General features: G+C 36.3%; 1 protein-coding gene across 5 annotated transcripts in view; it reads left to right on the top strand.

Moving 5' to 3' along the window:
• Positions 1–25,516, top strand: part of Kcnt2 (potassium sodium-activated channel subfamily T member 2) — a 258,356-nt gene that overhangs the window by 185,911 nt on the left and 46,929 nt on the right. For all 5 annotated transcript variants that reach the window (XM_059280315.1, XM_059280313.1, XM_059280314.1 and 2 more), the window contains one exon: positions 15,126–15,237. In XM_059280315.1, coding sequence (XP_059136298.1) covers positions 15,126–15,237 — 112 coding nt within the window. The remainder of the gene's footprint in view (positions 1–15,125; positions 15,238–25,516) is intronic.

Raw genomic sequence — 25,516 nt, 5'->3', positions numbered from 1 at the left:
TATAATTTAAATATTTGTAACACATCATTATTTTGATATCAAGATATCAAAAATATATCATGCCTTGGAACATACTTCATATTTTTAATGTATGTATTAAACATTATGCACTATAATTATGAGCCATAATACTGCCAGTTTCATATGACAGAATGGAAAGTCCAAAAACTTAACCTATTACAGACAACAGCAGAGGCCATTTGGCACCATGTGCACCCGGAGCCTCCCCTGACATCACTATCTTTATGACCTAAGTGTGTTCCTAACCTCACTAAAATTCAGTTTCCTGCATCTGTAAACTTCCGAGAAAATTAATCAACCTACCCTGAAATGGCAATGCAACACCTAGAGGTGAGACATGTAAAGACTCCATCACACTAAGAGACCCAGAAAAATACACCCTGAATTTGCATAAGAAGTTCTAGCTCCAGCAGGAAAAATATACACTATAAAATTCTTATAATGTGTCAGCTCATGTAGAATACAGCTAATATGACAGTCCTGAATAGTGCATTGAAAACTAATGTAAGGCATATTGAAAATATGACTTTATAAGCAACTTGTTCTTTAGAGAATTAACGAAGGAATTAATTCAATGATGAGGTTCATAGCCAATGGATGAATTAAAGAAATTGTTTTTTTTTCCTTCCATGCTTTGCAGAAGCTAATTATAGTTTTTAGAGATGATAGTTTCAAACTAAATGTTCTATTTTACTTCCAATGTACTGTGTTTAATTCTATCATGACAGAGTTAAGAGTGGTTTAATCTTTATTATCTACTCTTTGAATGGATTATTTGATTCCCAGATAATAAATATTTGTCTTGTTGAGAGGTATCAAGGTATTAGTTAACAATTTGAAACTAACTGACCAGAATTATTTAGAGAAGATATATTCTTGACAACTGACAGGAAATAGCCCTTCTTTGAGGACCTGATTGATGGATGCATGAATGAATGAACAATTAAGATGCCTCAAATACTAGTTTTATCTTTCTTTAAGGAGAGTGCAATCTTACACAAAGAATTAATGCCAACTAGGAATTCTAAGAACAAGAGAAACAGTCTTCTTCAGGAACGAGTACAATAATTGGTTATCCAATTCCAAGTGGTCAGCCCTGAAATTATATTTGTACAAGTTACTTTATAGGGAATGTTAATATATTTAGGAATATATCTATCAACAATTAAAGAAATCAAGGTCATTAACTTGAAAGAGATCAACAGAGGGTATGGGGGAAGATTTGGAGGTAGCAAAGAGAAGGAAGAAATGATATCATCTTAATCCCCATAATTAAAAAAATAAAATTAATGGGTAGGATATTTTGGAATTTATATAATTTTTATGACATTTGGGGTGAATAAATTCCAACAGAATTTCACAAGAACTGGTGAACAAATTATTTTAAATGAATTTTTTTTTTTTCTTTTTCTATATCCTGTAGAGACATATAGTCATTATTTCAAATTGTATATAACAGTATTTTTCAGGGAAAATTTTTTCTGCTTTTGGATTGACATATGAATTGATAACCCTATGCTTGTGAAGATAGCTTAGTCTTACATAATAAATATAAATATAAAGTATCTATAGATTCCTACAGTGTAAGATATATCTTTATACAAATAAATGACCAAGTTATGTAAGACTTAGCACATCAATTTTGTAGCGTCAGTCAGTCAGTCATGTACTATTTCTTGGTCACTCTTCTGCATTGCCCAAAGGTTTTAGTTCCAAGTTTAATGTGATTATTGCCAACCCAATTCTACTCTAACACTTGATGTTTCAGTAGTCCTGTGTTAATGTTCCTTACCCTCAGTCATAGTCAATGTCATGATCTTAAACTCTGAATAGTTTTACCTTCCACATTCTCAGTTTCTTCACTCAGTCTGAATACTGCTTTTAACTTTCTTTTTTCTAACATTCCTAAACCTTCATATTCCTTTAAGCATCCTGTATGCTATCAACTGATTCATCTACCATTTCACTATCCCTAGTTTAGTGAGGGGTTTTCCTCTCTCTGCCCAGACTGAATTTAAACCCTTCACTCCATATGTTGACTTACAGATCTTCACTAAGAAACATGCCAACTTGCAAGGTAAAATTATGTTTTTCTTTTCCCTCCTTCTATTAATTTTTCCCCAACGTCAGACCAAATCGCATTACTTCTGGTAATGTCATGCTCACCCTGAAAATATCTCACCCAACCCCTATGATGCTGCTAATTAACAAAGGTCCTAAGCCTAGCCTGAGGTCTTCAGTGACTCTGACAGAGAAAACTTTAGTTTATCTTTTCAAATCTATCTTCTCTCCCAGCCTCTGTTGAAGTATTTCTTTTACCTGTCTGTTGTTTACTTGCAAAAAATTATTAGTTAGGATTCCCTTTGTTTTGTTTTTATACTTCAGCCTTGAGAGACTTATGATGATACCCTAAGTTTATGTGAAAATTCCTGGAAAATGCCTGCGCCTTAAGCAAATATAAACAGAACACAAGTAGAAGCCAAGATTATAAGACATTTATTCAGTGTCAGGTAATCAGGCATAAGAACCTTTCTTATATCACACCTCAACCCCATTTCTGTTGGTGACTGTGTAAAAGCAAGTCGCTGTGAAGTCCAGGCAGACCTCAGACCCATGACTGTCTTGCTTCAACCTCACAAGTCATGGGATTATAAACATTCTCCACTGTGGGTGGACCTTTATGTCCCACCAGCCATTTCCCCAAATAACCACACAAAGTCTTAATATTAATTGTAAATGCTTAGCCGATAGCTTAAGCTTTTTTTTTCACTAGCTCTTATAACTTAAATTAACCCATTTCTATTAACCTATATGTTTCTCTGAGGCTCATTTACCTCATGTACTTACTTCCCATTCTGCTTGATTTGGGTCTCATGGCATCTCCTCAGATTCTGCCCTCCTTCTTCCTTGTATCCTTCTAGTCTGGCTCTCCCACCCAATCTCTTCCTTCCCAGCTAGAGGCCAGTCAGCTCTTTATTAACCAATGAGAGTAATACATATTTACAGTGTACAAAGATTGTTCCACCAGCATGACTTCATTTTGACTCTGCAAATTTCTCCCTTGACTGAGATATATATATTTTTTTATTAATTTTTTCCCTGAAGACATTGCTTGTTAACTATCTAGTGAGTTGATCCTAACTGCCCTCCTTTGCCAGGATGAGATCTTTCAGAAAATAGGTGACGGATGTCCAGGAGTGAATGATCCTCCAAAACCCTTTAGGATCAAATGCAAGCAAGGTTTGTAAGAGAATGGTAGCTCTTCCACCAAGCATACCTGCCTCCTTTTCTAGTTTCATTTTGTCTGTCTTGTAGCGTATGTCCTAGCATCTGAAAGAACCATAGTTCAGGCTCTCTCTAGTGAGGAGCTGGACTCTGAGAGCATGCCCACAGAGAATAGTTACAATGCTTTAAAATATAACCAGCAAATAAAAAGATACAAGAGCAAAAGCTTAAACAAAAAGATGTTTGAAAAAATAAGTACTTCTGAGAAGTCTTAGGGATTTTAATTATCTTTAATCTTCTTACATACACCCTAAGATTTATCCCCCACAATCCTTTGTGATTTGCTTAGGCCTTCCGTGATATGTGATCTTTCCCTTTGTTAACAATTTTCCTTTTCCATTGTGGAATAATCTGCTCACTTTTCTTAGGACAAACCTTATTTTATCAAACAAAAATCCTGCCTTTTCTTTTTTTTCTCATTCAAACCTTCCTTATCAACATGTTTGTCCCTGTTTCTTGCTTCTAATATCTTTTATTTTCTTTTTTAATATAATAAGACAGAACAACATAAAATATGAACCTATTAAAAAAGAGTTAAATACAAATAATTTTCATGCAGTACATCAAGATTACCTAGGTGTTCCCTTGGTAGACTGTTTGCCTGGCATATGTAGAGCCCTGGGTTAGAGATCAGGCATCATGTAATGCTAAGAATGGTGGTATAAACAAGAGACTTTAGTGCTTAAGAAGTAGAGGCAGAAGGATCAAAAGATGAAAATCATATTTAGTTGTATAGCAACTTTAATACTGGCTTGAGCTACAGCAAATACTGTCAACCTATTAATCAATAAACAAATAGCGTGTACACAGATTGTTAAATTTAAAAATTCTTTTATATTGCATGTCCTAGAAAGATGTTACTGACACTTGTATTTTTGTAAAGGCTCTTTTCTACATTTTGTCTTTGTTTCACTAAAGTCTCAGTTACAGAATGTCATGTTCCAGGGACGCCTGGGCAAGATGGCAGAAATTCTTTGGAAAGTGACCAAATTTGTATAAACAACAAGATAAAAGGGATAGAAAATACTAGTATCTATTCCTCTGAGGAACTAAAAGAAATAGTATACAGCTACTTTATTTCAGAAGGAACCAGAGGAAAACAGAAGACTTTGCTCTTTAGTGCATATTGAACAGGAAACTTGCTCTTGGTCCCAATGTCATTCTGGACATAGTGCACTTTTGTATTCACTAAGAAAGAAAGGAAAAAAGAAAGTATTTTTGTTACTCTTCTAATGCTAGGAAGAGATACCATGACAAAGGAAACTCTTATAAAAAGACAACATTTAATTGGGGACTTGTTTACAGTTTAAGGAGTTAGTCTATTATCATCATGGGGCGGGGGAGCATGGTGCTAGAAAAGTAGCTGAGAGAGTTATATCATGAAGAGAAAGAGAGACACTGTGCCTGGCATGGGCTTTTGAAATCTCAAAGGTCACCCCCAGTGGCGTCTCCTCAAGCAAAACCACGCCTACTCCAACAACTCCACACCTTCTAATCCTTCTCAAATAGCCCACTCCTTGGTGACTAAGCATTCAAGTATATGAGCCTATGGGAGGCATTCTCATTCAAACCACCACAGAAAGGAAGAAAAAAAACAAAAAAAAAAACAAAAAAAGAAAGACAAAAGGAAAGAAAAGAAGGAAAAAGAAACAGAGACAAAGAAGCCTGGGGAGATACCTCAGTGGGCAAGAGCTCATAGAGCTCTTTCAGAGAACCAGAGTTTGGTTCCCAGCACCAGCGCTGGGCAGCTTACAACCACTGATAACTTTAGCTCCAGGATCAGACTCCCTCTTCTGGCATCTGTGAGCACCTGCACATATGTGCACGTACCCACATACACACACACACACACACACAAACATAATTAAAAATAAATAAGTAAATAGTTGTGTTTGTGCTGCCTGAAACTAAATACAAATGAGCAGAGGCTGAAGTTGAATCGTTAAGTTGTGCTTTTGTGAGAGAGCCAGTGACCTGACAAGGCAGTGGATTAATTCATATCCTGATGACTTGTTTTCCCTCTCATCTCCAGCCAATGGGCTTTATGGGGCATGGATGGGGCAAAGGCTGTCAATCATTCCAAAACTCAGTCTCGACCCTCCAGTAAGATAGTCAATAACTTTTCAGAGACATATCATGTCTGCAGTTCTCCTCTAATCATTCCTTTCCGTCTTTCTCATTCTCAAGATTTCTTGTCTCAGACATTTCTTGAAATGCTGAGTGGAGTTAGAGTCTGCCAGCATTGACCCTATACTCCTCCAGAGCCATCTTCACTGGGGAATAAGAGGGTGTTAACTCAGAACAAATTATTAGTATTATTTACACTAATGCTATGCTATTAACAGGTGTTTTTGGATTTCTTTCTGCAGTGTGACTTACAAGTGTGTCTTTGCAATACAGATTATAAAAGCATCCCTATTTCTCTATCTGTCCCTTATGTTCTGATTAGTTTAATTAGTGGTCACAAAGTCATGCAGTTATGGCAGGACTTCACGGAGGCTTCTATTCTGTTATGTTTTGTGTTAAATGGATTATTTCACTAGAATAACTTAGATAGGTATTTTTGTTTTCATTTCTGATGTTTTTTCACCAATGAGAACTTAGGGAACTTAGAGAACTAAGCGAACTTCAGTCCCTTAAAAATACTGGACATGTTCTCAACTACTGAGCCACATCTCCAGTCCTACAAAGTCACTGTATTAGGTAGTTTTTTTGTGATTTTTTTGAGACAGATTCTCATAATGTAGATCAAGCTAGCATTTAACTAGAAATCCTCCTTCCTCTGTCTCTCCACCCACAATTTCATTTCTGGCATTATAGACATGCTGCATGCCCAAATACTAGACAAAGATTTTTTTAATTGTTATTTTCTTGATGTGTTCATTATCACCTGGTAGGTTTGCCAATATGGACTCTTAGCAGTATCCGTATAAATCAGAGTTCTCATCACAAGGGGAGTAAAAGACAGATTACACTGGAGATGAATCTGACTGAACATAGCCCAGAAACATAGATTCGGGTTGTCCCCAATAACATGTTCAAGGACAGAAACAGTTTCATGAAGTTTTTATAGTTATAGAATAAGAAGAAAGGTAAAAAAAAAAAATCAAAGCATCTTTCAAATGCATCATTGGAACTGTCTGGTGGATGGCTTATACTAAAGCAGAGATGTCTTTGCTATAGGTCTCAGATGCTTTCTGATAGTATTTTTAACTTTTAACTAGTGGTATGTTCGATTTCAAAAGGAGATTTCAAAAGCATTATACCTAATAGTTATAAGAATTTTAGGTCAGGTAGAGGTGAGCAATAAAAGGTTAAGGGGACTAAAATTAGCCTGATGCCACTTGGCTCTAGATTTGCAACACTCCAGCTTTCTAAATTTATGTAGTTCTCATCAGTCAGTCTGTTCCAGAATACCAGACTTTAAGCTGTCAGTCACCCAATGCCAATAAGCAAAGGCAGTTCAATCTTTCAGCTGTACTTTATTCCCAGAAAGCTGACAATCTGGAAAGAGACAGAATCTACATCCTAAAAGATCAACCTTCCATTGTCTTTATGTTTACCAGATAGTATACTTTACAGAGAATCTCAGCAGTGGCTTACCCTTCCATCCCCACTGGTCACTGGTCAACTGGTCAACCTTGTCTCTAAGAGTTTCTCTTTATTTCCTCTTGCACTTTTCCTTGTCATCACTCTCTGTGTTATGGGATTTACTCATGCCCAAAGCCACTGAGTCTTAGTATTCTGCTCAATGTGTCATCTAGACTATGTCTAAATTATACTTTAACTCACCAAAAAATATACCTTAAGCAGTGTATGTGTACTGAGCTACTTAAAACATGTAAATGCAGATTTCTTTTAATAATGTAAACTACTTATGCTCTCTTATAATATAGAGTAGGTACTTGTTGTTTTCTAGTGTGTGTGTGTGTGTGTGTGTGTATGTGTGTGTGTGTGTGTGTGTGTGTGTGTGTGTGTGTGTGTGTGTGTTTATTAGGGATAGACTTCCTCCTTTATAGCATGAAACTCTGGGAAACCACTACCTAGAAAACTTCAGAGTCCCTAGAGGAAAGTAGGAAGAAATCTAGTATGTCTGTTACTTTACTCAGAAATTCAATTCCTAGGCTCTAAGCAGTTGATTTCCTCCTCCCCAGAGACTAATTTTGAAGACCAAAAACATTAAGAGAGAAGGCCTGGGCCTGTTATATCTGTCTCACTTATGCTTACTATCTCCTATTTCAACTAAGTAGAAAGTCTAACACAACCAGAAAATGTGTATATGATTTTCACATGGAAAGAAAATTGGCCCCTTTGTTTCAAATCCAAATGTCTTGGCTCAGTTGGTAAAGCCCTTTCCTCATGAACAAGGAAACCTGAGTTCAGATCCAAGAACACACAGAAAAAGCCAACTCAGAAGTCTGCATGTGCACTCTACATGCTTGGGGCACAGGGAAGTGGGATCCTTGGAGCCCATTGGCTGGATGGTCTAGATAAATCAATGAGCTCTAGGTTTAGTGAGTGACACTGGTTATAAGGTAAAAATCAACTGAGGATGATGTCTGACAATAACATCTGGTCTCCACACAAATGTGCACACATGTTTATGTGCACCTGTACACACATGTGTGCATGCCTACATGAACACACACACACACACACATCATTTCATTTTTAAAATATTTTATGTTTTCACAGCTTTGTGAAAAAGTGTTATTACCTAAGCTAAATATGAATAAGTGCATCAAGACTGGATAAAAATAGTCAAGTTGAGATATTATTGTTTTTTATTGAAGTTGTTTGGAGCCTGAACAGAATCAACCATTGTTCCTAAGAAAGAAAGCAACATTGATAGGATTGACTGTTGGTTTTAAACCAACATGTGACAAAAGGACAAATTTACATGAAAGGAAGAGGAGAAATTTTTCCTTAGATATTTGAGAAACAAAAGTTTCTCTGCACAGAACATAGTAAAAATGTTTACTGCTCCTTAAGTATGCATTTAAATTGGCGTTGTAGTCAGGAGTTCCCTTGTATCCTGCCCAGTCCCACAGTCACTTGGTCCCAAGTAAACACACAGAGGCTTTTATAATTACAAACTGTATGGCCTATGGCTCAGGCTTCTTGCTAGTTAGCTCTTTCATCTTAAATTAGCCCATTTATATTCATCTACATGTTGCCATGTGGCCATGGTGTTACTGGTCTGCTGGCATCTTGTTGCTCCTTGGGTGGCGGTTGGCATCATTCCTCACTCCACCCTTCTTCTCCATCCTCAGTTTGAATGTACTGCCTAAACTTCATTCCAGGAAAGGCACAAAGCTACACAAGAGAAACCCTGTCTCAAAAAAAAAAGAAAAAGAAAAAAGTACTTCATACTTCATTTGTACTAATTTTGCTTCAGTAAAATGTGTTGATTTTGTTTAGTAAAATTTTGGTGACAAAAAATTGTAAGATAATAAGCACTGTGAACATACAAGCAACTTATGGATCTATCACCTCTTTAAAATAGACCAAAACCTGCATTAGACCAGTAGCAGGAAACAGTAACCTCTACAGTCAATGCACAGTACAGTACAATGTACAGTAATGGGGTACATTTGACTCACAGATTTCTCAAGCATCTAGAAAGTGTTGAGAATATACAAGTTGTTCTCACTATACTGATTAAGAACAATAACATTGATATTGCTGGATGACTTTGTGTGCTAATAGTCTGTTGAGGAAATTATTAAGCAATTTAATGAAGGGTTTACCTAAAGTATTAATATTTTACACTTATTAAAAACAGAAGAAGAGTGCTGAGATGGGAGAGGAGTTCCTGGAGTTTGATGGAGACTTCTTTTCTCAGTTGAACATAATTTGGGGACTATGATGACAAAATGTCAATATTCACCAAAGTTATTAATATCAGTGGCTTCCAGGTCCTTTGTCTCCTAAACTAAAGCCTGAAAATCATGGAGACAGAGTGTGTATCTTAGAAAATAATTTTACTGTGGAAGAAAACTTACAGGTAGTTCTATTGTAGAAAAAAAGCAAACAGAGCTTTTATGGGGGGCAGCAGGTTCAAGTGGGTTGCTGCTGAGCGTCTGTGTGGGGATTAATAAGGATTATTGGGCAGGGAAAAGGAGAAGTGAGCTGCTCAATCAAGCTGTCCTGCATCTCCAGGAGACATGCATCTGCCTCTCTACCCCAGACAGGCTGGTCTGATGTTTCAGGACATCCCTTCAAGAGCTCATAAAGTATTTAATCACACCCACTAGGATTCTGTCCTTAGTGGATTCTCGTGTTAAAAGGGAAGGAACATAAAGATGAGAAACCAGTGAATGAGCCAGTTTTTCTAAACATGGCATTTCTAGCCCCTGGCTAGGACGAAACTGTCTATAGAACCAACAGCCAAACATCAGAGTACCAAACAAGAGGATGTGACTTTATTTTTCAATTACTTATTTTCTTTCTCTTTTTTTTAAATTTTGCAACACAATTCAGTTCTACATATCAGCCACAGATTCCCTTGTTCTCCCCCCTCCCACCCCCCTCACCTTCCCCCTAGCCCACCCACCATTCCCACCTCCTCCAGGGCAAAGCCTCCCCCAGGGACTGAGATCAACCTGGTAGACTCAGTCCAGGCAGGTCCAGTCCCCTCCTCCAAGGCTGAGCCAAGCGACCCTGCATAGGCCCCAGGTTTCAAAGAGCTAACTCATGCAATGAGCACAGGACCCGGTCCCACGGGTGTCCAATTAGCGAGAAAGAGGAGGGTTTATATGTGCGAGAATTGTTGAGACCAAGGTTGGATAAAGCACAGGGACAAATAGCCAAATGAATGGAAACACATGAACTATGAACCAATGGCTGAGGGGTCCCCAACTGGATCAGGCCCTCTGAATGGGTGATCTGTTTGGGAGGATGTGACTTTTTATTTTATTTAAATTTGTAATTATTTAATCATATTATATCAGTCTATATTAAAATAAAGTACCAAGCAAGAGGATAAAATAAAACTAATTATATTATTTTATTAATTACAGTATTGTTATATCACAGTCTTGGTATCAGGGGAAAAAGTGGCTTATTATATAATGCTATTTCTAAACTGTTTAGCATTCACAATGTGTTTAGCAAATATCAAGACTGAGAAATAAATTTATGATATCAGTATTTAAAAGAAACATAATTAAATGTATTAGCAAATGAATATGTAAATAAATACTATAATTAAATGCAAGTGGTGTTTTATATATAAAGTGCCCTATAATACATTCTTGCATAAATATTACTTTTAAATTTTCACTAGGTGGCAGGCTTAGCTAATGCATTACTATGTAGTTTAAAATAACAAAGTTCATTTATGTATAAAAGGCAAGTCACATACATTTTGTTGCAAATAAAATTTCAGCCATAGAAGTCACTCAAAATCAATTGGGTCCTGCAATTTTAATTATTATTTACTCTTAGACTCTACCTCTTATTATGTTCCATCTAATGAGTTAGAGAAATGAGCCATATACATATAGATAAAATTCATGCTTTGTGGGAAAATAACAATTCTCCAAAAGGAAACATACATTTCCATCCTTTAGAAGCTATGTTTGCCTCGGGAGTTATTCATTCACTAGTGTCTTGATGTCACTTCATGTAGGAGCTGCCCAGTCTGCCACAGTTTATCACCACTTAAACTAATAAGCATAGGCTGATAATTATCCAGCTCTGCTGTCTCCACAGTCAGTTAAGAGAGGTAAATTATGAGTATTTCACTTTTATACCTCTTTTGTATTTCTCAGAGACCAGAGATTGCTAATAAGAGACCTTTGCCAATTCTTTCTTAAATTAGATGTTAGACAAAAGTCCTCTAGTCCCAGAACAGTGCCAAGGAGAGGCCCAGCACTCTCTACACTGAGTAAGGTGGTAGACTTGATATTTCAAAAAATAGAGTTGATTTTCAGTATATGAAAACCAAAATATTGCTAGATATTCTTAATAATATATTATTGTTTTTCCTTATCGGGGTTTCTTTCCCATGTACCCATTCTTTATTATAGTGGTAAGAAGTGGCATTTGAGTCTGGATTCTGGAGGATTAGCTAGATTCTAACTATGGAAATACTACAGTAAACATGTTGTTTTGTTTTTCTGTGCTTCAGTTTCTTCAGTGAGGTGTCTGTTTCAAGAGATTCCTAAAGAAGGAGTTTCCCCACCTGTGGTTTGAGGAGATAATGCAGCTAGTTCTCTTGATTTGCAATAGAAGTTGGAAACTCCCAAACATCAAAGTACCAAGCCAGAGGATGTGATTTTGGTGTCTGGACAATAGTAGACTTGCTAAATCTACCAAAAGCAGCCAGAGCCACAACTCAGCTAGTCCTATAGAATGAAGTTCATGTAATGGTTTGGCACAGACCAGTGCAAGTCTGCAAACTTTCAAATGGTAGTGTCAGACTAAGCCACCTGCTCTATAGTCTTTCAGAAAGGAGGTGCAAATAGAAACAGCAAAGAAGGAAGCTCATGTATAGAGTACAGCATTTAATGTCTAAATAAACTACAAGATTCTGTGTTAATTGATCTACTTTAATGATATTATTTATTCATTTAGGTTTCTGTCATCTGTTATTTATTATTGGCTGTGACATCCAATATGTTAAATATATTCAGTGATATTATTTTATTTATTGAATAGATGACTTTGAACTTTGAAAGATGGTATGAGTTTTATTAGTTGGCTGGTCCAAAAATTAACTGATTTTTTTTTTCCTTTGAGGCTTGTAGCTGTAAGTTTCTTGGGTCCTGCCCACCCCAACCCCAGTAGTGGTCCAGACAAAATCTCTCTTACCTGTGGTCCTGTAGCCCCTCAGACCCAAGTAAACACACAGAGGCCTATGACTCAAGCTTTTTGCTAGCTAGCTCTTATAACTTAACCCATTTCTGTTAATCTATAAGTAGCCACATGGCCATAGCTTACCAGTACTTTTACATCTTGCTTCTCCTGGTGGTGGCTCCCAGCTTCTCTTTCGCCCCACCCCCTTTCCTCTTCCCCTCTTTCCAGTTGGAATGTACCACCTAACCTTATTCTGCCTCACCATTGGCCAAATAGCTTTATTTATCAACCAATCAGAGGAAAACATATTCACAGCATACAAAAAGACATCCCATAGCACTTCCCCTTTTCTGTCTAATCAAAAAGGAAGATTTTAACTTTAACATAGTAAAATTATATATAAGAAAATAGTTACCAAGAAAGAATTACAGTTAGAGTATCTAGTCTATTTGTATTTGGCAAAATTAAAGAAAATATTCTATCATCTATTCTGTATTTGTGAGTCTAAAGTTTCATACCTAATTTGGAAGGGAGAGATTCATCCTGACTGCAGGGCTGGGGAGGACTGGAAAAACCTTCCAGCTACAGAGGCTGGACTTCTAATTCTTTAAGGAGCTTTTGCAATGAAGAGCTTTACACAATAAACTACATTGTGATAATTGAATGAAAAGACAAAGATGCTGAAAGCAGGTTGTTTGAGATGCACAAAGTATAGATTCTCTGAAAAATAAGCAGTAGAACCCCTGTGTCTACTATCAACCCTTCATCCCAACTGTACCAGCACAGCTTCAGAAAATAGGTCTTAAACAATTCGTTAGTTAATGATAGATAACAAGATAGGCAGAAGTAGGCTCTGAACGGAGCACCTGGCCTTTCTAGATGTTGCTATTTTCTAAGAGAAAAATCCCTCCGTCTAGGGCAATAGATAGTGTGAAAATCAAATGCCAGGGAGCTTTAGGGAGGGATTGTCACATCAAAAGATTTAAAACTTCTCATCTTAACTGGATTCCAGAGGAAATTTAAAAAATAGCTTTGATTTTAAAAGGTTGAAGAGAACAGCAAACAAGAAAGCCATGGCATCTTAGGAAGAAAGGCTAAGAAAAGAGGGAAAAAAGCTGAAAAAACAGTAATGCCTCTGTAAGATATAGCAGTGATGTGGCTCAGCAGAAAGGGGCCTGTCATGTGAGTGGCATGCTGTTGTGTCCTCTCTCTCTCTCTCTCTCTCTCTCTCTCTCTCTCTCTCTCTCTCTCTCTCTACCTCCCTCTCTCTCTCATGCACAATAATAATAATAGTAGTAATAATAATAATTAATAAAAACATTTAAATTCCTTGGAAATACTATTTCCTGCCACTTGGCTAAATGTTTCACAAACCACCCACAATCTTCTGGACTCCCTTCCTTATAAGACATTCAAAACAACGATATGTTACACAAATAAAATGATTATGTTTTTATGTTAAACCTCATAAAAGAGAATTATAATCAGGTTAAAATTGTTTACTGGTACTATTTACTTCATGCTTGTTAAATGTTACTTAGGCAAAGAAATAAGATCTGTCATCAAAACTAAGATGAAGGCATAATACTGTCTACATTTCTCCAGTTTATAAGGCATGAATGATATCAAGGTTCCTAAGGTCCACCTAGGTAAAGAATGCACATAAAGAATGTACATAAAGGATGTACATGTTTCACATAGAGCTATGAAGGATACTGTTCTGAAAAACAGTTTAGTGTGTTGACTTGAATGGTCAAGGGAGCCCTTGGAAAGAGATCTGAGATGAAGTCATCATGAACCATCAGCTCATCTGGGAACAGGTCCCTGCATGCTGCTGAAGTTTTAGCTTGCCACCATTACCTGGTAGGTGGGAGATGTTTCAGCAAGTCTTCCATCAGCATCAGGAAATTAGATCTCAGGAAATGTAAAAACCCTTTTCAGTACTATGGCTCAGGGATAGGGCTCCTCTTTTAAAAACAAGCACATTCCTTTGTAAAGTGCTGTCAAGCAATGAGCTGCTGAAGCAGGAGTGCCCTCAGCATTGTTAATAGGAAATAAAGTTGATTTATTTTTGAGCCCTAATCAAATGACTTATGTCTCACACTTTTCAGTCAGTGCTTGTCCTTGAGTTCAAGGATGAGTTCAAACAACTATTGGTATTCTAATTGATATTAGCTTAGTTTAACTTAAAGGCATTGCTTGGGAAAGGAAGCATATTACCATAGTAAATAACTTCCAGAGATTCCCAAAGTATTAGAATCAGAAAAACTATAAGTGAGACATGAAGATCCGATGGATCAGAGCAGCAACCGAAGCAGAAATAGAGGCATTTCTTGTACCATCATGATGCCCTTCACTATGAGGGTGAAAGAAATCATGTGTATGTGTGTGGATATGTGAACATTTCAACATATAAAAGGGACATAGGAAGAGTAGGTAGTGCAAACACACTTAGCTCATTTTTAATGTCTTTATTAATGCTTTAACCTTGACACCAGTTCATTGATGAAATTTACCTAAAGTATGGTATTTTCTTACCTCAGGAGCTCATTTTACCAAGATTCGACCTTTAGAAAGACTGTTATTAGGCTAGGAAGCCATAGCTTTGGAAAAGCTCATAGAACAGACAAGAAGAGCATCATGTGAATTTTTTAGCAATCTAAATAGTCATATATTTTATTTTAATATCACCCACAAAATAATCTTAATAACTTCTTAAATCAACTTTATGAGTTTCTTTTCCATGCTGTTTCATAATTATGGAGATAAAATGTCTAATAAAAGGAAAATTGCTGAATTTATTTTTTTCTTGCAGTACTAATATGTTGGTTAAAATATTTTAAAAGATAGAGTTCCATTTTTCTTGTGTTTTACAGATCATTTTATGTGGCAGTGCCTGCAGTTGTAATTGGATGTAGTTTTATGCCTCAGACTAAGAATCATTCATTCATAAATATGTTATTATAAAAACATGCCATATTAGATTATTAGTGTGATGCAATTTTTCTTTAATTTAGGTTGTTTTCCAGTCTCAGTATTATCACTGAGCTTACTCACCCAGCAAATATGAGATTCATGCAGTTCAGAGCCAAGGACTGTTACTCTCTTGCACTTTCAAAACTGGAAAAGGTAAGACTAAAATTAAGAAAGCTTGTCCGTTTGGGTTCAAACAACGGGAGATATATTCCTTAAAAGAATAATAGGCTTTGGTGATTTCTGGCTTCAGTCATAACATGAGCACAACCTGAGACAAAGCCAGGTTTGCCTCTGATCTAGGCAAGGGAGACTACCACTTCAACAGAGCTGAGGTAGGACACCAGAGTATGAAAAACAGAAGCAAAATGCACTAAGGATTGGAAATTTGATTTAATGAGAGTGTTTCAAAGAAGTTGCCTAATTAGGGCTATGTCATTAGGATACTAAACAGATGGATGATTTTACAGTCATGTTCTGTAGACGTTAAGTTTGGTTTCCATTCTCAAGGCTAAGCTGAGTGTGGTCCATGGCTTCTCAACTCTTGGGTGATGGTAGAATTTGTAGGCAAATTCTCAGAGGGGTGGCTTTATGACTCAGTAATGCACATCAGATTGTAGTTACCTACTCAGGAGATTCACTAATACTTAATCAGAAGATGCTTCACAGTTCTGCAAATGTCATGAGCAAAGATCAATGTTTCAGCTCACATGTGATTAGCCCACTCAAGTGCAGACATAATGCACAATGGTCAAGCTAATAGAAGCTGCCTGAGTTTTGCTGATCACCAAACTTGGTAATGCAAATACATCAACGACAGTTTACTTATGTGTTGTTTATGGCAAGTACAAGTTGAACAGAGTCAGAATATCTGGCCTCAGTGATGGGTTTCTCTGCTATGACAGACACTGACTGAACTTTTGAAAGATATGTAGTGCTGAAGTGCCTTTGGTATTCTCTATGTTTTTGAATCTCCAGAGCTAACACATATGCTCTGTTAGTCTACTCCTCTTACTATTACTGTTCTTTAAGTTTGAGGAAATCATTGGTATTCTCTACTTACTGATATGGAAAATGAGATTGGCATGGTTTAAATAAGTCTTTCAAGATTATACAGCTCTCAAATAAATGACGTATGGGAAACTTAGAGCCATGAGTGTTCAGAGCAAGCAACTTCCAGGATGCCACACCACTTTTAACACTTTAAAGGTCTTTTACTGGGGGGTCAAATTGGCCCAGCTTCCATAAACAAATCCAGTAACTAGGAGTCTGGGAGGAACTGGTTGTGACATGCACTTTTAGCATCGTCCTGACAATTGAGGAGGGATGACATAGTAGTGAAGAGCCTAGGTTCTATAGTCAGAAGCCAACTCTCCACACATCTCAGTAATGGAACCTGAATTAATTACTTCCTTGTTTCTAGCCTTGAAACCTTATCTGGAAAATGATGCTAAGAAGTAAATAATGTCATGTAAAGATTATGGTTCATAATAAGGTGAAACAGCCTAATATTTAATTTAATAACTATTTGAATGATACAAAAAAGATAAATTGTGTTTGCTTATATTGTCACAAACCATGATCCCAATCTCTATCATAAATTATTTTCAAAAACATTTGATGAAGAAATGTCATAATTGTGAATGATATTTTCAGCATTTATGGGTGGCTAAACCTGTGTAATTGTATGATTTTGAACTAAGTATAAGAAAGACGAAAACAAATGGAGATTTTTTAATCATTTTTAAGCATTTAATTAAAAATGAAACATATTTACATCTAATAAATCCTTTCTAATATTATAGAAAACTTTATTTGGATATCCATAGCAAAAGCAAGTATGTTGTATCACATAATGCACTAAGATTATAAATGATGTATCAGTTATTTATATGTAACATTTTAATAAACAATGACATACATTTTGAGTGTATATCAACCAGTTTTCTACCTCTTTTCATAGATAGGGAAAACTAAAACTTGTATATCTTTGCAACAAACAAGAAATTATGTTACTGAACAAGGGCCCTCTGCGGGACACCCACAAAAATCCATTCTGTGTAATCCCATTTGGTTAAAAGGAAGATTTACTATGAGATTGTCCAGGAAAGGGGTCAAGAGTGGAAAACTTGTGAGGGTATTGAAGTTAGAGAAAGTGGAAAAGCTGCTTGTTGATTGGATGACAGAAAGTTGGAGTTGGGATTTTTGCAGAGGCATGGGAGATTTTTCTGGTGAAGTAGCGCTTTCTACATATTAAATATTGATCTTGTGGGTCATACAGGAAGGAGAAAGTGGAGTCCTTTCTTGGAGTTCTTTGTCTTATTAATAACAATCTTAAAATAGACTCTAATAAAGCTCAATGACAATAAATGATGTTTAATAATAAACTGTACTTAGGCCGTCAAGGTATAAATGAAGGAAATATTGCAATGCCTATTTAAGATTTGTCCTGGCACCTCTGTGTCTCTATGATCTGAATCTATAAAGAAACCTATGGAATGAGTCTTTTTTTAATTTAAATGTTTATCTTATATACTAGTAGCAGATGTGTGTGTGTGTGTTCGTGTGTGTGTGTGTGTGTGTGTGTGTGTGTGTGTGTGTGTACATATAGGCATATGTGTTACCTATGTGCCTTACTGAAGGCAACATGGTCAGTTCTCTCCTTCCTCTGTTGGTTCCTGGGGTCTGACCTAAGTTGCCAGGCTTCTGTAGCAAGCACTTTATCCACTCAGCCATTATGCTGACCTTAGACTAAGAGCATTATCGAGTACTCTCAGAAGGATTCACCTCGGTGGATTCTATGATTTTCCTTAAAGGAAGAGTGCAAGAGAAAGCTACAGAGATTTTCCTGGTTCTGATGCTTTAGCAAATACAAAGGTGGCAATGTGAGTTCTGAGCTCATCATCACAGCAATAGCTTCAGGTTCAAAATAGAAATGGAGCTGAACACAGAGAAGCATCACTGGTCCATAGCAACTTTCAAAGTGTGATTTTGAGGATTTGTCTCAAAAATGTCTTGATGGTCCTTGGTTATGTCCTGCAGTTGCTAAGTCTTGTCTGTTCCCCTGCAGTCTCAAAGTGGTAGATTGGTTGTGATGGGGTTGGTGTGATGATCTTCATAGCAGAGCTTTCACAGGTGTTATCATTCTAGTTAACTATCCTGTCCATCATATATCATTCCATCTGAGGCTTTGGCATTATTGTCCCTTCACTAAGTAATGGTAATGTAAAATGAACAGTGTGGCTTATTAAAAATATATTTTTGATCTTTGTCCCTGTCATCTGGCTTTAGGTTTTAAAATATTTTAGAATTTTTTTTTATATGAGGAGGTGTGTTTTATTATTCATATCTGTTACTCCTGCCAGATTTAGACTCATGGAAGAGCTTCAGGTTGGGGATAGTCACCAGGAAAAATTAATCATATGATTAGAAGGTTGTGACTTTGGTCCTTTAAGCCCTTCCCACCTGCAAGCAGCAGAGGAGTTAAAGCCTACAATATCAATTACTTGGCCAATTATTTAATTCATCATACTTGTGCAAAGAAGTCCTGGTATAAGTTCTGAGAAGGCCCTGTGCTCAGAGTCCCACCCAGATCTGGACATTCCCTGTCAGCTGTTTCTCTGCGTCCTTTTTTGATGAAATAGCATTTCAGTAGGTGCTTTCATGTGGTCTGTGAGGGGATCACAGTATTATCAGACTGGAGAAACTGTGAAAAGTCCCGAGTTCTATCTGGATGGGCAGAAAAGCCTTTGGCTTGAAGTCACCTGGGACATGTAGCTCATGTGATAAAGTGGGAAGCCATGTGAGCTAGGAGCCCTATAACTTGTGAGTTCTCTGCAGTAAGTGCAACAACTTAACAAGAGACAGGTACTGTATCCATTTAACAGCGGCGGCGGGGGGTGGGAGTTTGGGGGGGTGGGGAAGGGGGACATTGATACCATAATGGAAACGGCTACACGCAACATTGGTAGTCATTGGACAGCCAAAATGGGGGCTTACTAATAACTAGAGATGAATTGTGTAGAAGCAATAGGGAAAAAAAAGTTAAAGTTTTGTTTAGCATATATTCATTTTTTAAAATCAACAAGGAATAATTTTGTGCATCATCTTAACTCAAACTTGAATTAAATTAAATTAAACTTAAATTAGATTGAATTAAAGGAAATGAATATTTATTGGGCAACCACTGCATGTGCACAAAATGCCTTGGCAAACATTGGCAGTTTTAAAATTGAACAAAAAACTTGGAAATTATAATTTGATGGGTAACATAGATATATAAAAATGCATAAGAAAATATTGTCCAACATTTTATTTTCTGTACAGACAACTAACTTGAATTTTTGAATTATTCATAAAAAATCAGACTATAATTGCTAAATTGAATTGTGGTACTAAATGCCAGTATTGGGTTTGATCCATTAGTATAGATTCATATACTGTTTCTTATGAATACTATTTATTCTTTCCTTATATATATTTTTTCAAATTAATTTGAGGAAATACAGTTTTTTATTTCTTTACAAAAGGTGATAAATATAATTTATATGAATAACAACTTTAATATGTGAATTAAGTTTTAAAATAATAGGTTTAAGATCTTCACATTGGGCCACTAACTAGGCCGTGAGCAGCCCTAGAGGTCCATTTACAATGGCCATAATGTAGATACTTCCTGTGGAACATTCCACAGAGTTGCCTTGTATTATTTTTGAAGATGAACGCATATGTCCTTATACTAAAACTGCTAATATTGAGGTTTCAAATGCAGTGAAACGATGGATTGATGTGACACGTGGTTGATTCACAGTATTGAAACTTAAAATACATATTAAATATTAATTAAATAAGTACATATAATGCTACTTTAAGGAGTGTTAGTTATCTATTAACATAAAGATGAATAGGTATATGATAGAAAGGAAAAAAGGAGAAAGGTAGATAGATAGCGTTATAAAACACAAAGAAAATTCCTGTGAGTCATGGAAAACTTCAATCTAGAGTGACAAATATCTTTGAAATATGTTGATTTGAATATATATATGAGATATAATATATATACATATATATTATATATATACATATATATATATATATATATGTTAAACAAGGTGTTTTAAAAAAACTAATTTCCTTCTATTTCTGCTCTAGGTTAATTAGCACTTTCATTTCTTTCATTATTTTTTTCTCTTACTAGTTTGCAATGCACAAACTAATTTTTCATCCAGAAATAGAAGACATTCAGTTCTATGATATAGGAGGGAGGGTAGTAAGATAGAAACACTTCACATCAAGACTCAAATGGAGAAAAGAAAAAGAGACTTAAAAACTCTGGAAGTGGGTAATGGAGAAATATCTAAGCAGTTAAGAGCACTTGCTGCTCTTGCAAAATATCTGTGTTCAGTTTCTAGTGCTAGCATTGTGACTTGCACTTGTCTGTAACTCCAATTTCAGAAGATCTGCTACCATCTTCTGGTCTCTGTAGACTCCAGGAACACATGTAATGCACATGCATGTGTATAACAACCATTTATATACATGAAATAAAACTAAAACATATATCTTAAAAATATGTATAAACGGAAAAAAAAATACTTTCGAGCCACGACAGCAACATATAAATACATTGAAAAACGAACACACCTGTGCATCCTGAATAATCTTTCTCCATATCTTACAGGCAGAAGTTACCTGAAACCTTCTGTGTTAATGTCATATTTATCCCAAGCTAACCACATTTGTGTTCAGTAAATGTCTCAGATAATAAGTTTATCATTTTCAGTTAACAAATTTCTCTATTACATGTAAACATATTTCATTTTGCAATTATTAAGCTTCTTTCTAAATTATTTTAAGTCATATAATGAGAACCTAGAAATGGTAGTCCTTGTGTGATCACTCATTTTATGATATATTCACTTTCAGAATCAAATTATCACATTCATTGAATGTTGACATTTCAAATCTTTTTCATTCTTTTTGTAAAATTGTTAGTTCTCTAGCACCTTTAATTATTCATGTTTGTAATAATTATATTCAAGTTTTTCTTATGGTATGAACTTTTTACAAACAAATTTTCTTAAATTTCATCCATGCATTTCTCACTCATATTAAATCATGAAACTGGACACAGGCAAGGTTACGTTTAAGGAATCAGACAGGCAATGTTATACTCATCTACAATTATAGTCTTTGCTTTAATAAGTTCATGTAGTCTCAGTGGGACGTCTCTGTATCGTATGCATGTATTAGTTCCCACCAACCTGTAACTTCTAGCCATGTGGGCTTTTGTTCTTCAGACAGGTGTAGATAAAATATATATTGATGGATTTTGTCAACTAATTCTACTTTTTAGATACAGTGAAACAGCATCAATAGAGAATAATTTACTGAATGTATCTGCCTTCTGTCTAGGTAACAAAAGTGATCGTATTATATATTTTCATCAGGATTGGGTCAGTTGTTCAAGGCTTTACTTGCTACTGTGTTTATAGCCAGTAGGCCAAAAAAGACTGCTGCAGAGTCTTTGATTCATTTTTACCTTTAAAAGAGTTGAGAGCACAAAGGTAGCAAATGATAAATACTGAACTACTCACACTGAACAGAATAGCCTCCCTATGAAGGCCTTTCAGCTTTAGAACATCAGAGGTATTGTGGACAACATGGAGAGCTCAAGGGAGGCTATGGAAATCAATGTGTTTTGTAAGGGGAGAGTATTCTCCATGGTGTGCTGGAACTCAGACACAAGAAATGAATTTTCAGGGTTTAACCAGATAACTACTTGACTCCTCAGGAGCTCTGACTGAGAAGTCCTCGTCAGGCACCCTGGACAGATGGTGGAAGCAGGCACTGGCTGCCCAAACTCTGGCTTTGGGAGTTTCTATGTAGAGGAAAAGAAGCTGGAACATGCCAAAGGACATGGAGAAAGTGACTCCATCAGATTTTGTACAGTTGATATTATAATTCTATACTTATCAAAAGAGAGCACTTTGGAGTAAATGAAAAGTATTAGTCATTCCAATTATTCAGACAAGAGATAATGAAGGCCTGACAGGGTAATTGTGATGATTAAAATGGAGAATTCTGAGCAAGATGACTTTAGTGAAGTAGATGAGGCATTCATTTAAAGTTCTTCAGTATTTTAGTATGTATTATATGGATGGTACTATGTGAATGAATATATATATATATATATAAATGTATATTTATATTTACACACACACACACACACATATATATATATATATATATATATATATATATATATATATATATATACATACTTGAATTATGGACATTGATGCACATATACATGGACATGCATGAGTGGAGATCAAAGGACATGCAGTCAGTTCTCTTCCTACACCATTGGGATCTCGGGGATTGGACTTGGGTTGTCAGGCTTCATGACAGATGCTTTTTGTTTGCTGAACTGTTTCTCCAACCAAAGAAGCACACTTAAAACAAAAAAGAAGGGACTTGTATGGAGACAGAGTTTAGCCACAGATTTATCTTGAACTTCATAAAACGGTGACTGAAAGGAGACAGATTAAAGAAGTGAATGAGGAAAGGGTTGTCAAGAATGAGATAGTGATGTCAACGATCAGACCAAGTCGAGTTCGAATGTTTTGGGGCAAGCACTTTGAGAGAAGTGGCATAGGTTCATGTTAATACAAGCTACTAGAGTTAGGGACTCAGTTGTAGGGTGTCTAGAGCGGAAATGAAAGCATGTCAAAGAATGGTTTTTAAGAGAGGAGACAGAAGCCAATAATTTGTTCCAATGAATCTTCATTTGCTTTTCCTCCCACACTATCCTATCACATCCAAGAATTTGTCATCTCATTCCATATGGTACTGGGTGGTCACAGAGCAAACAAAATATCTGCCAGAATTAAATTTCTTGTTCCAAGAAAGGCATGTGTACATGATCTCAAATCTAATAGTAAGACAGGTGTGAGCAACTGCGTTAAATCACCTTAAATCTTTAAACAGTGACTTAAGTATCACATAATTCTTTTATGTGCTTTAGATAAAGGCTTATCAAGAAAATAGAAGGTCATCATTGATGCTTCATTTGAATACAGATTTCTGTTAGGAAGGAAAACATTTCCTGTTTAGTGTGGGGTGGAACAGAAGGCCTTGTGTGGATAGGCAAGTATTCTACTTCTGAGTTATGTCCCCATTTCAGAGATATTAGTGCATTTTTGGCTTCCTTGTTTTAATGAAAATCGAATAAGATTACTTCACCCTTTACTTTCCTCCCTCCAACCCCTTCCATGATCCCCTTCCATGTTCCTCTCAATGCCCCCTCCCATTCTGAAATTTACAGTCCTTTTTTTTCTTTCTTATTATTGTTACATATATATATACATATATATGTATGCACAAATATGTAAATGCACAAATACATAAATACAACCCAATGAGTCCATTTTTGTTATTTGTATTTTTAAGGTTTCACAACTGACCACTCTGTATTGGATTCCAAAAAAAAAGTCTAATTCTCCTCAACAATGATTAATTAACTTAGTTCTTTTTTTTTTTTTTTTTTTTTTTTTTGAGACAGGGTTTCTCTGTGTAGTTTTGGTGCCTGTCCTGGATCTTGCTCTGTAGACCAGGCTGGCCTCAAACTCACAGAGATCCGCCTGGCTCTGCCTCCTGAGTGCTGGGATTAAAGGTGTGCGCCACCACTGCCCGGCTGTTAATTTAGCCCTTTGTCTAGGAGTGGGACTTTCCCCCTCTAGCATTAGCACGCCCAACGATATTAACACTGTTCTGGTCTTGGTTATGCAGCCATTTCTAAAAGTGACAGTTTCACATGAGACTTCCTGGTATTCTGTCTCTTACGATCTTTTCTCCAACTCTTCTGTGATGTTCCCAGAGCCATAGATGTGGGAACTGTGGGAACTGTATGTGGATATACCCGACGGGGCTGGGATCACCAGGGTCCACTGATCTCTGCATTGTGGTTTTCTGTGATGGTCCCCATGTGCAGAGGGGTGGTGTAAAATCAGTCAAAGGTGGTTCTCAGAGAAGGCAGGTTTGAAGGACACAGATCTGGAGCTAAGCCAGGGAAAGGTGGCTCATGTGCCATAGTTATGGTTCTTAAGAGGATTACAGTGTATATTTGTGCTACAAGCAATTGGAGAAATAGCTAGTATGTTTTATAAAATACAAAACAAGCAAAACAAAAAAAATGGAACATTGCAAAATAGAAATTAACAGTACACTCGTTCATAACTTCAGACCTCCATTAAGTAACTCTAGTGAGAGAAGAAAGACATTGTATATCCCTCATTTTTTCCTTTAATTTCTTGCTTGTAGATTATGAAGGTTAAAAGGGTTAATATCTCTAGTAAAATCTTGATGTAAGCAGCTATTAAATGTAGAACAATTCATTTGTTCAAATAATTTCATTGCCCATATGCATGCAGGCCACATGCTGTTTCTGACATGATTGTAAGGAGCAGGAAGCAAATGCATGGTGTGTACTGTCATGGAACATGGAGACTAGTGGAGACATATAATCAATAAACAAAAAAAAGAAGTAAGGAATCACATATTTCAGGTGTGTAATGGAAGTACTGGAAGGTCATTTTCAAGTGTAACTAGGGAAAGCATGCATAAAGGTGACAGACAAACCTCTGTGAGAAAGCGGCAGTTGTGTTACAGTAACAACCAGACCAGTGCAGTAAAATCACGGGAAGTAACATTACAGAAGAAAGATATGAAGTCTTTAAGGCTAAGTACAATTGAACATGTTAAAAGAACTAATGATGACAGAATATAATATTTTCTAAGTGGTTACTATATATAAAACATCTTCAGGTATTTTCTTTATTGCAATCACAATGAGATAATAATGCCGATACAATCTCATTTTTCCTGTAAGGAAACATGAGCAGGGACATCAAGTGCTGATGAGTAAATATAATTAATGTTATCAATAAAAAATAGGAGTCAGATAGTGGGTAAAACCTGAAATATCACAGAAGCAGAGGAGCAGCCACCAGTGACTTCCTTCCTCTTCTGTTCCTCCAGTCCAAAAGGGCCGGGATTCTGTCTCTATCCCGCCTTATCACTTCCTGTCTCCTCTTTGCACAGACCTCCAGACCTCTATGGTTAACTAGTGGCTAGCTCCACCCTCTGATCTCCAGGCAAGCTTTATTTGTCAGAACACAAACAAAATATCACATAACAAAGTACAATATTCAAGGTGCATCACAACAAAGGAGCATCACCCCGATAATATGTTTCTGTAGATCACCAAGCCATGTCATAATGCACTACTTGTTCATCATTGTTAACAAATGGAAATCTCCACCAATCATAAAATTTGGAAAAGGATTTTAATAACGTGATTGAAATGGAGAATCATATGAAAGTAGGTATTTTTAGGCATCACCTATTTTTTTCTTATAAAGTTACAGGAGAT

The sequence above is a fragment of the Peromyscus eremicus genome, chromosome 15, assembly GCF_949786415.1.
Source record: "Peromyscus eremicus chromosome 15, PerEre_H2_v1, whole genome shotgun sequence".
NCBI lineage: Eukaryota > Metazoa > Chordata > Mammalia > Rodentia > Cricetidae > Peromyscus > Peromyscus eremicus.
This window is presented reverse-complemented; position numbering and strand designations above follow the sequence as displayed.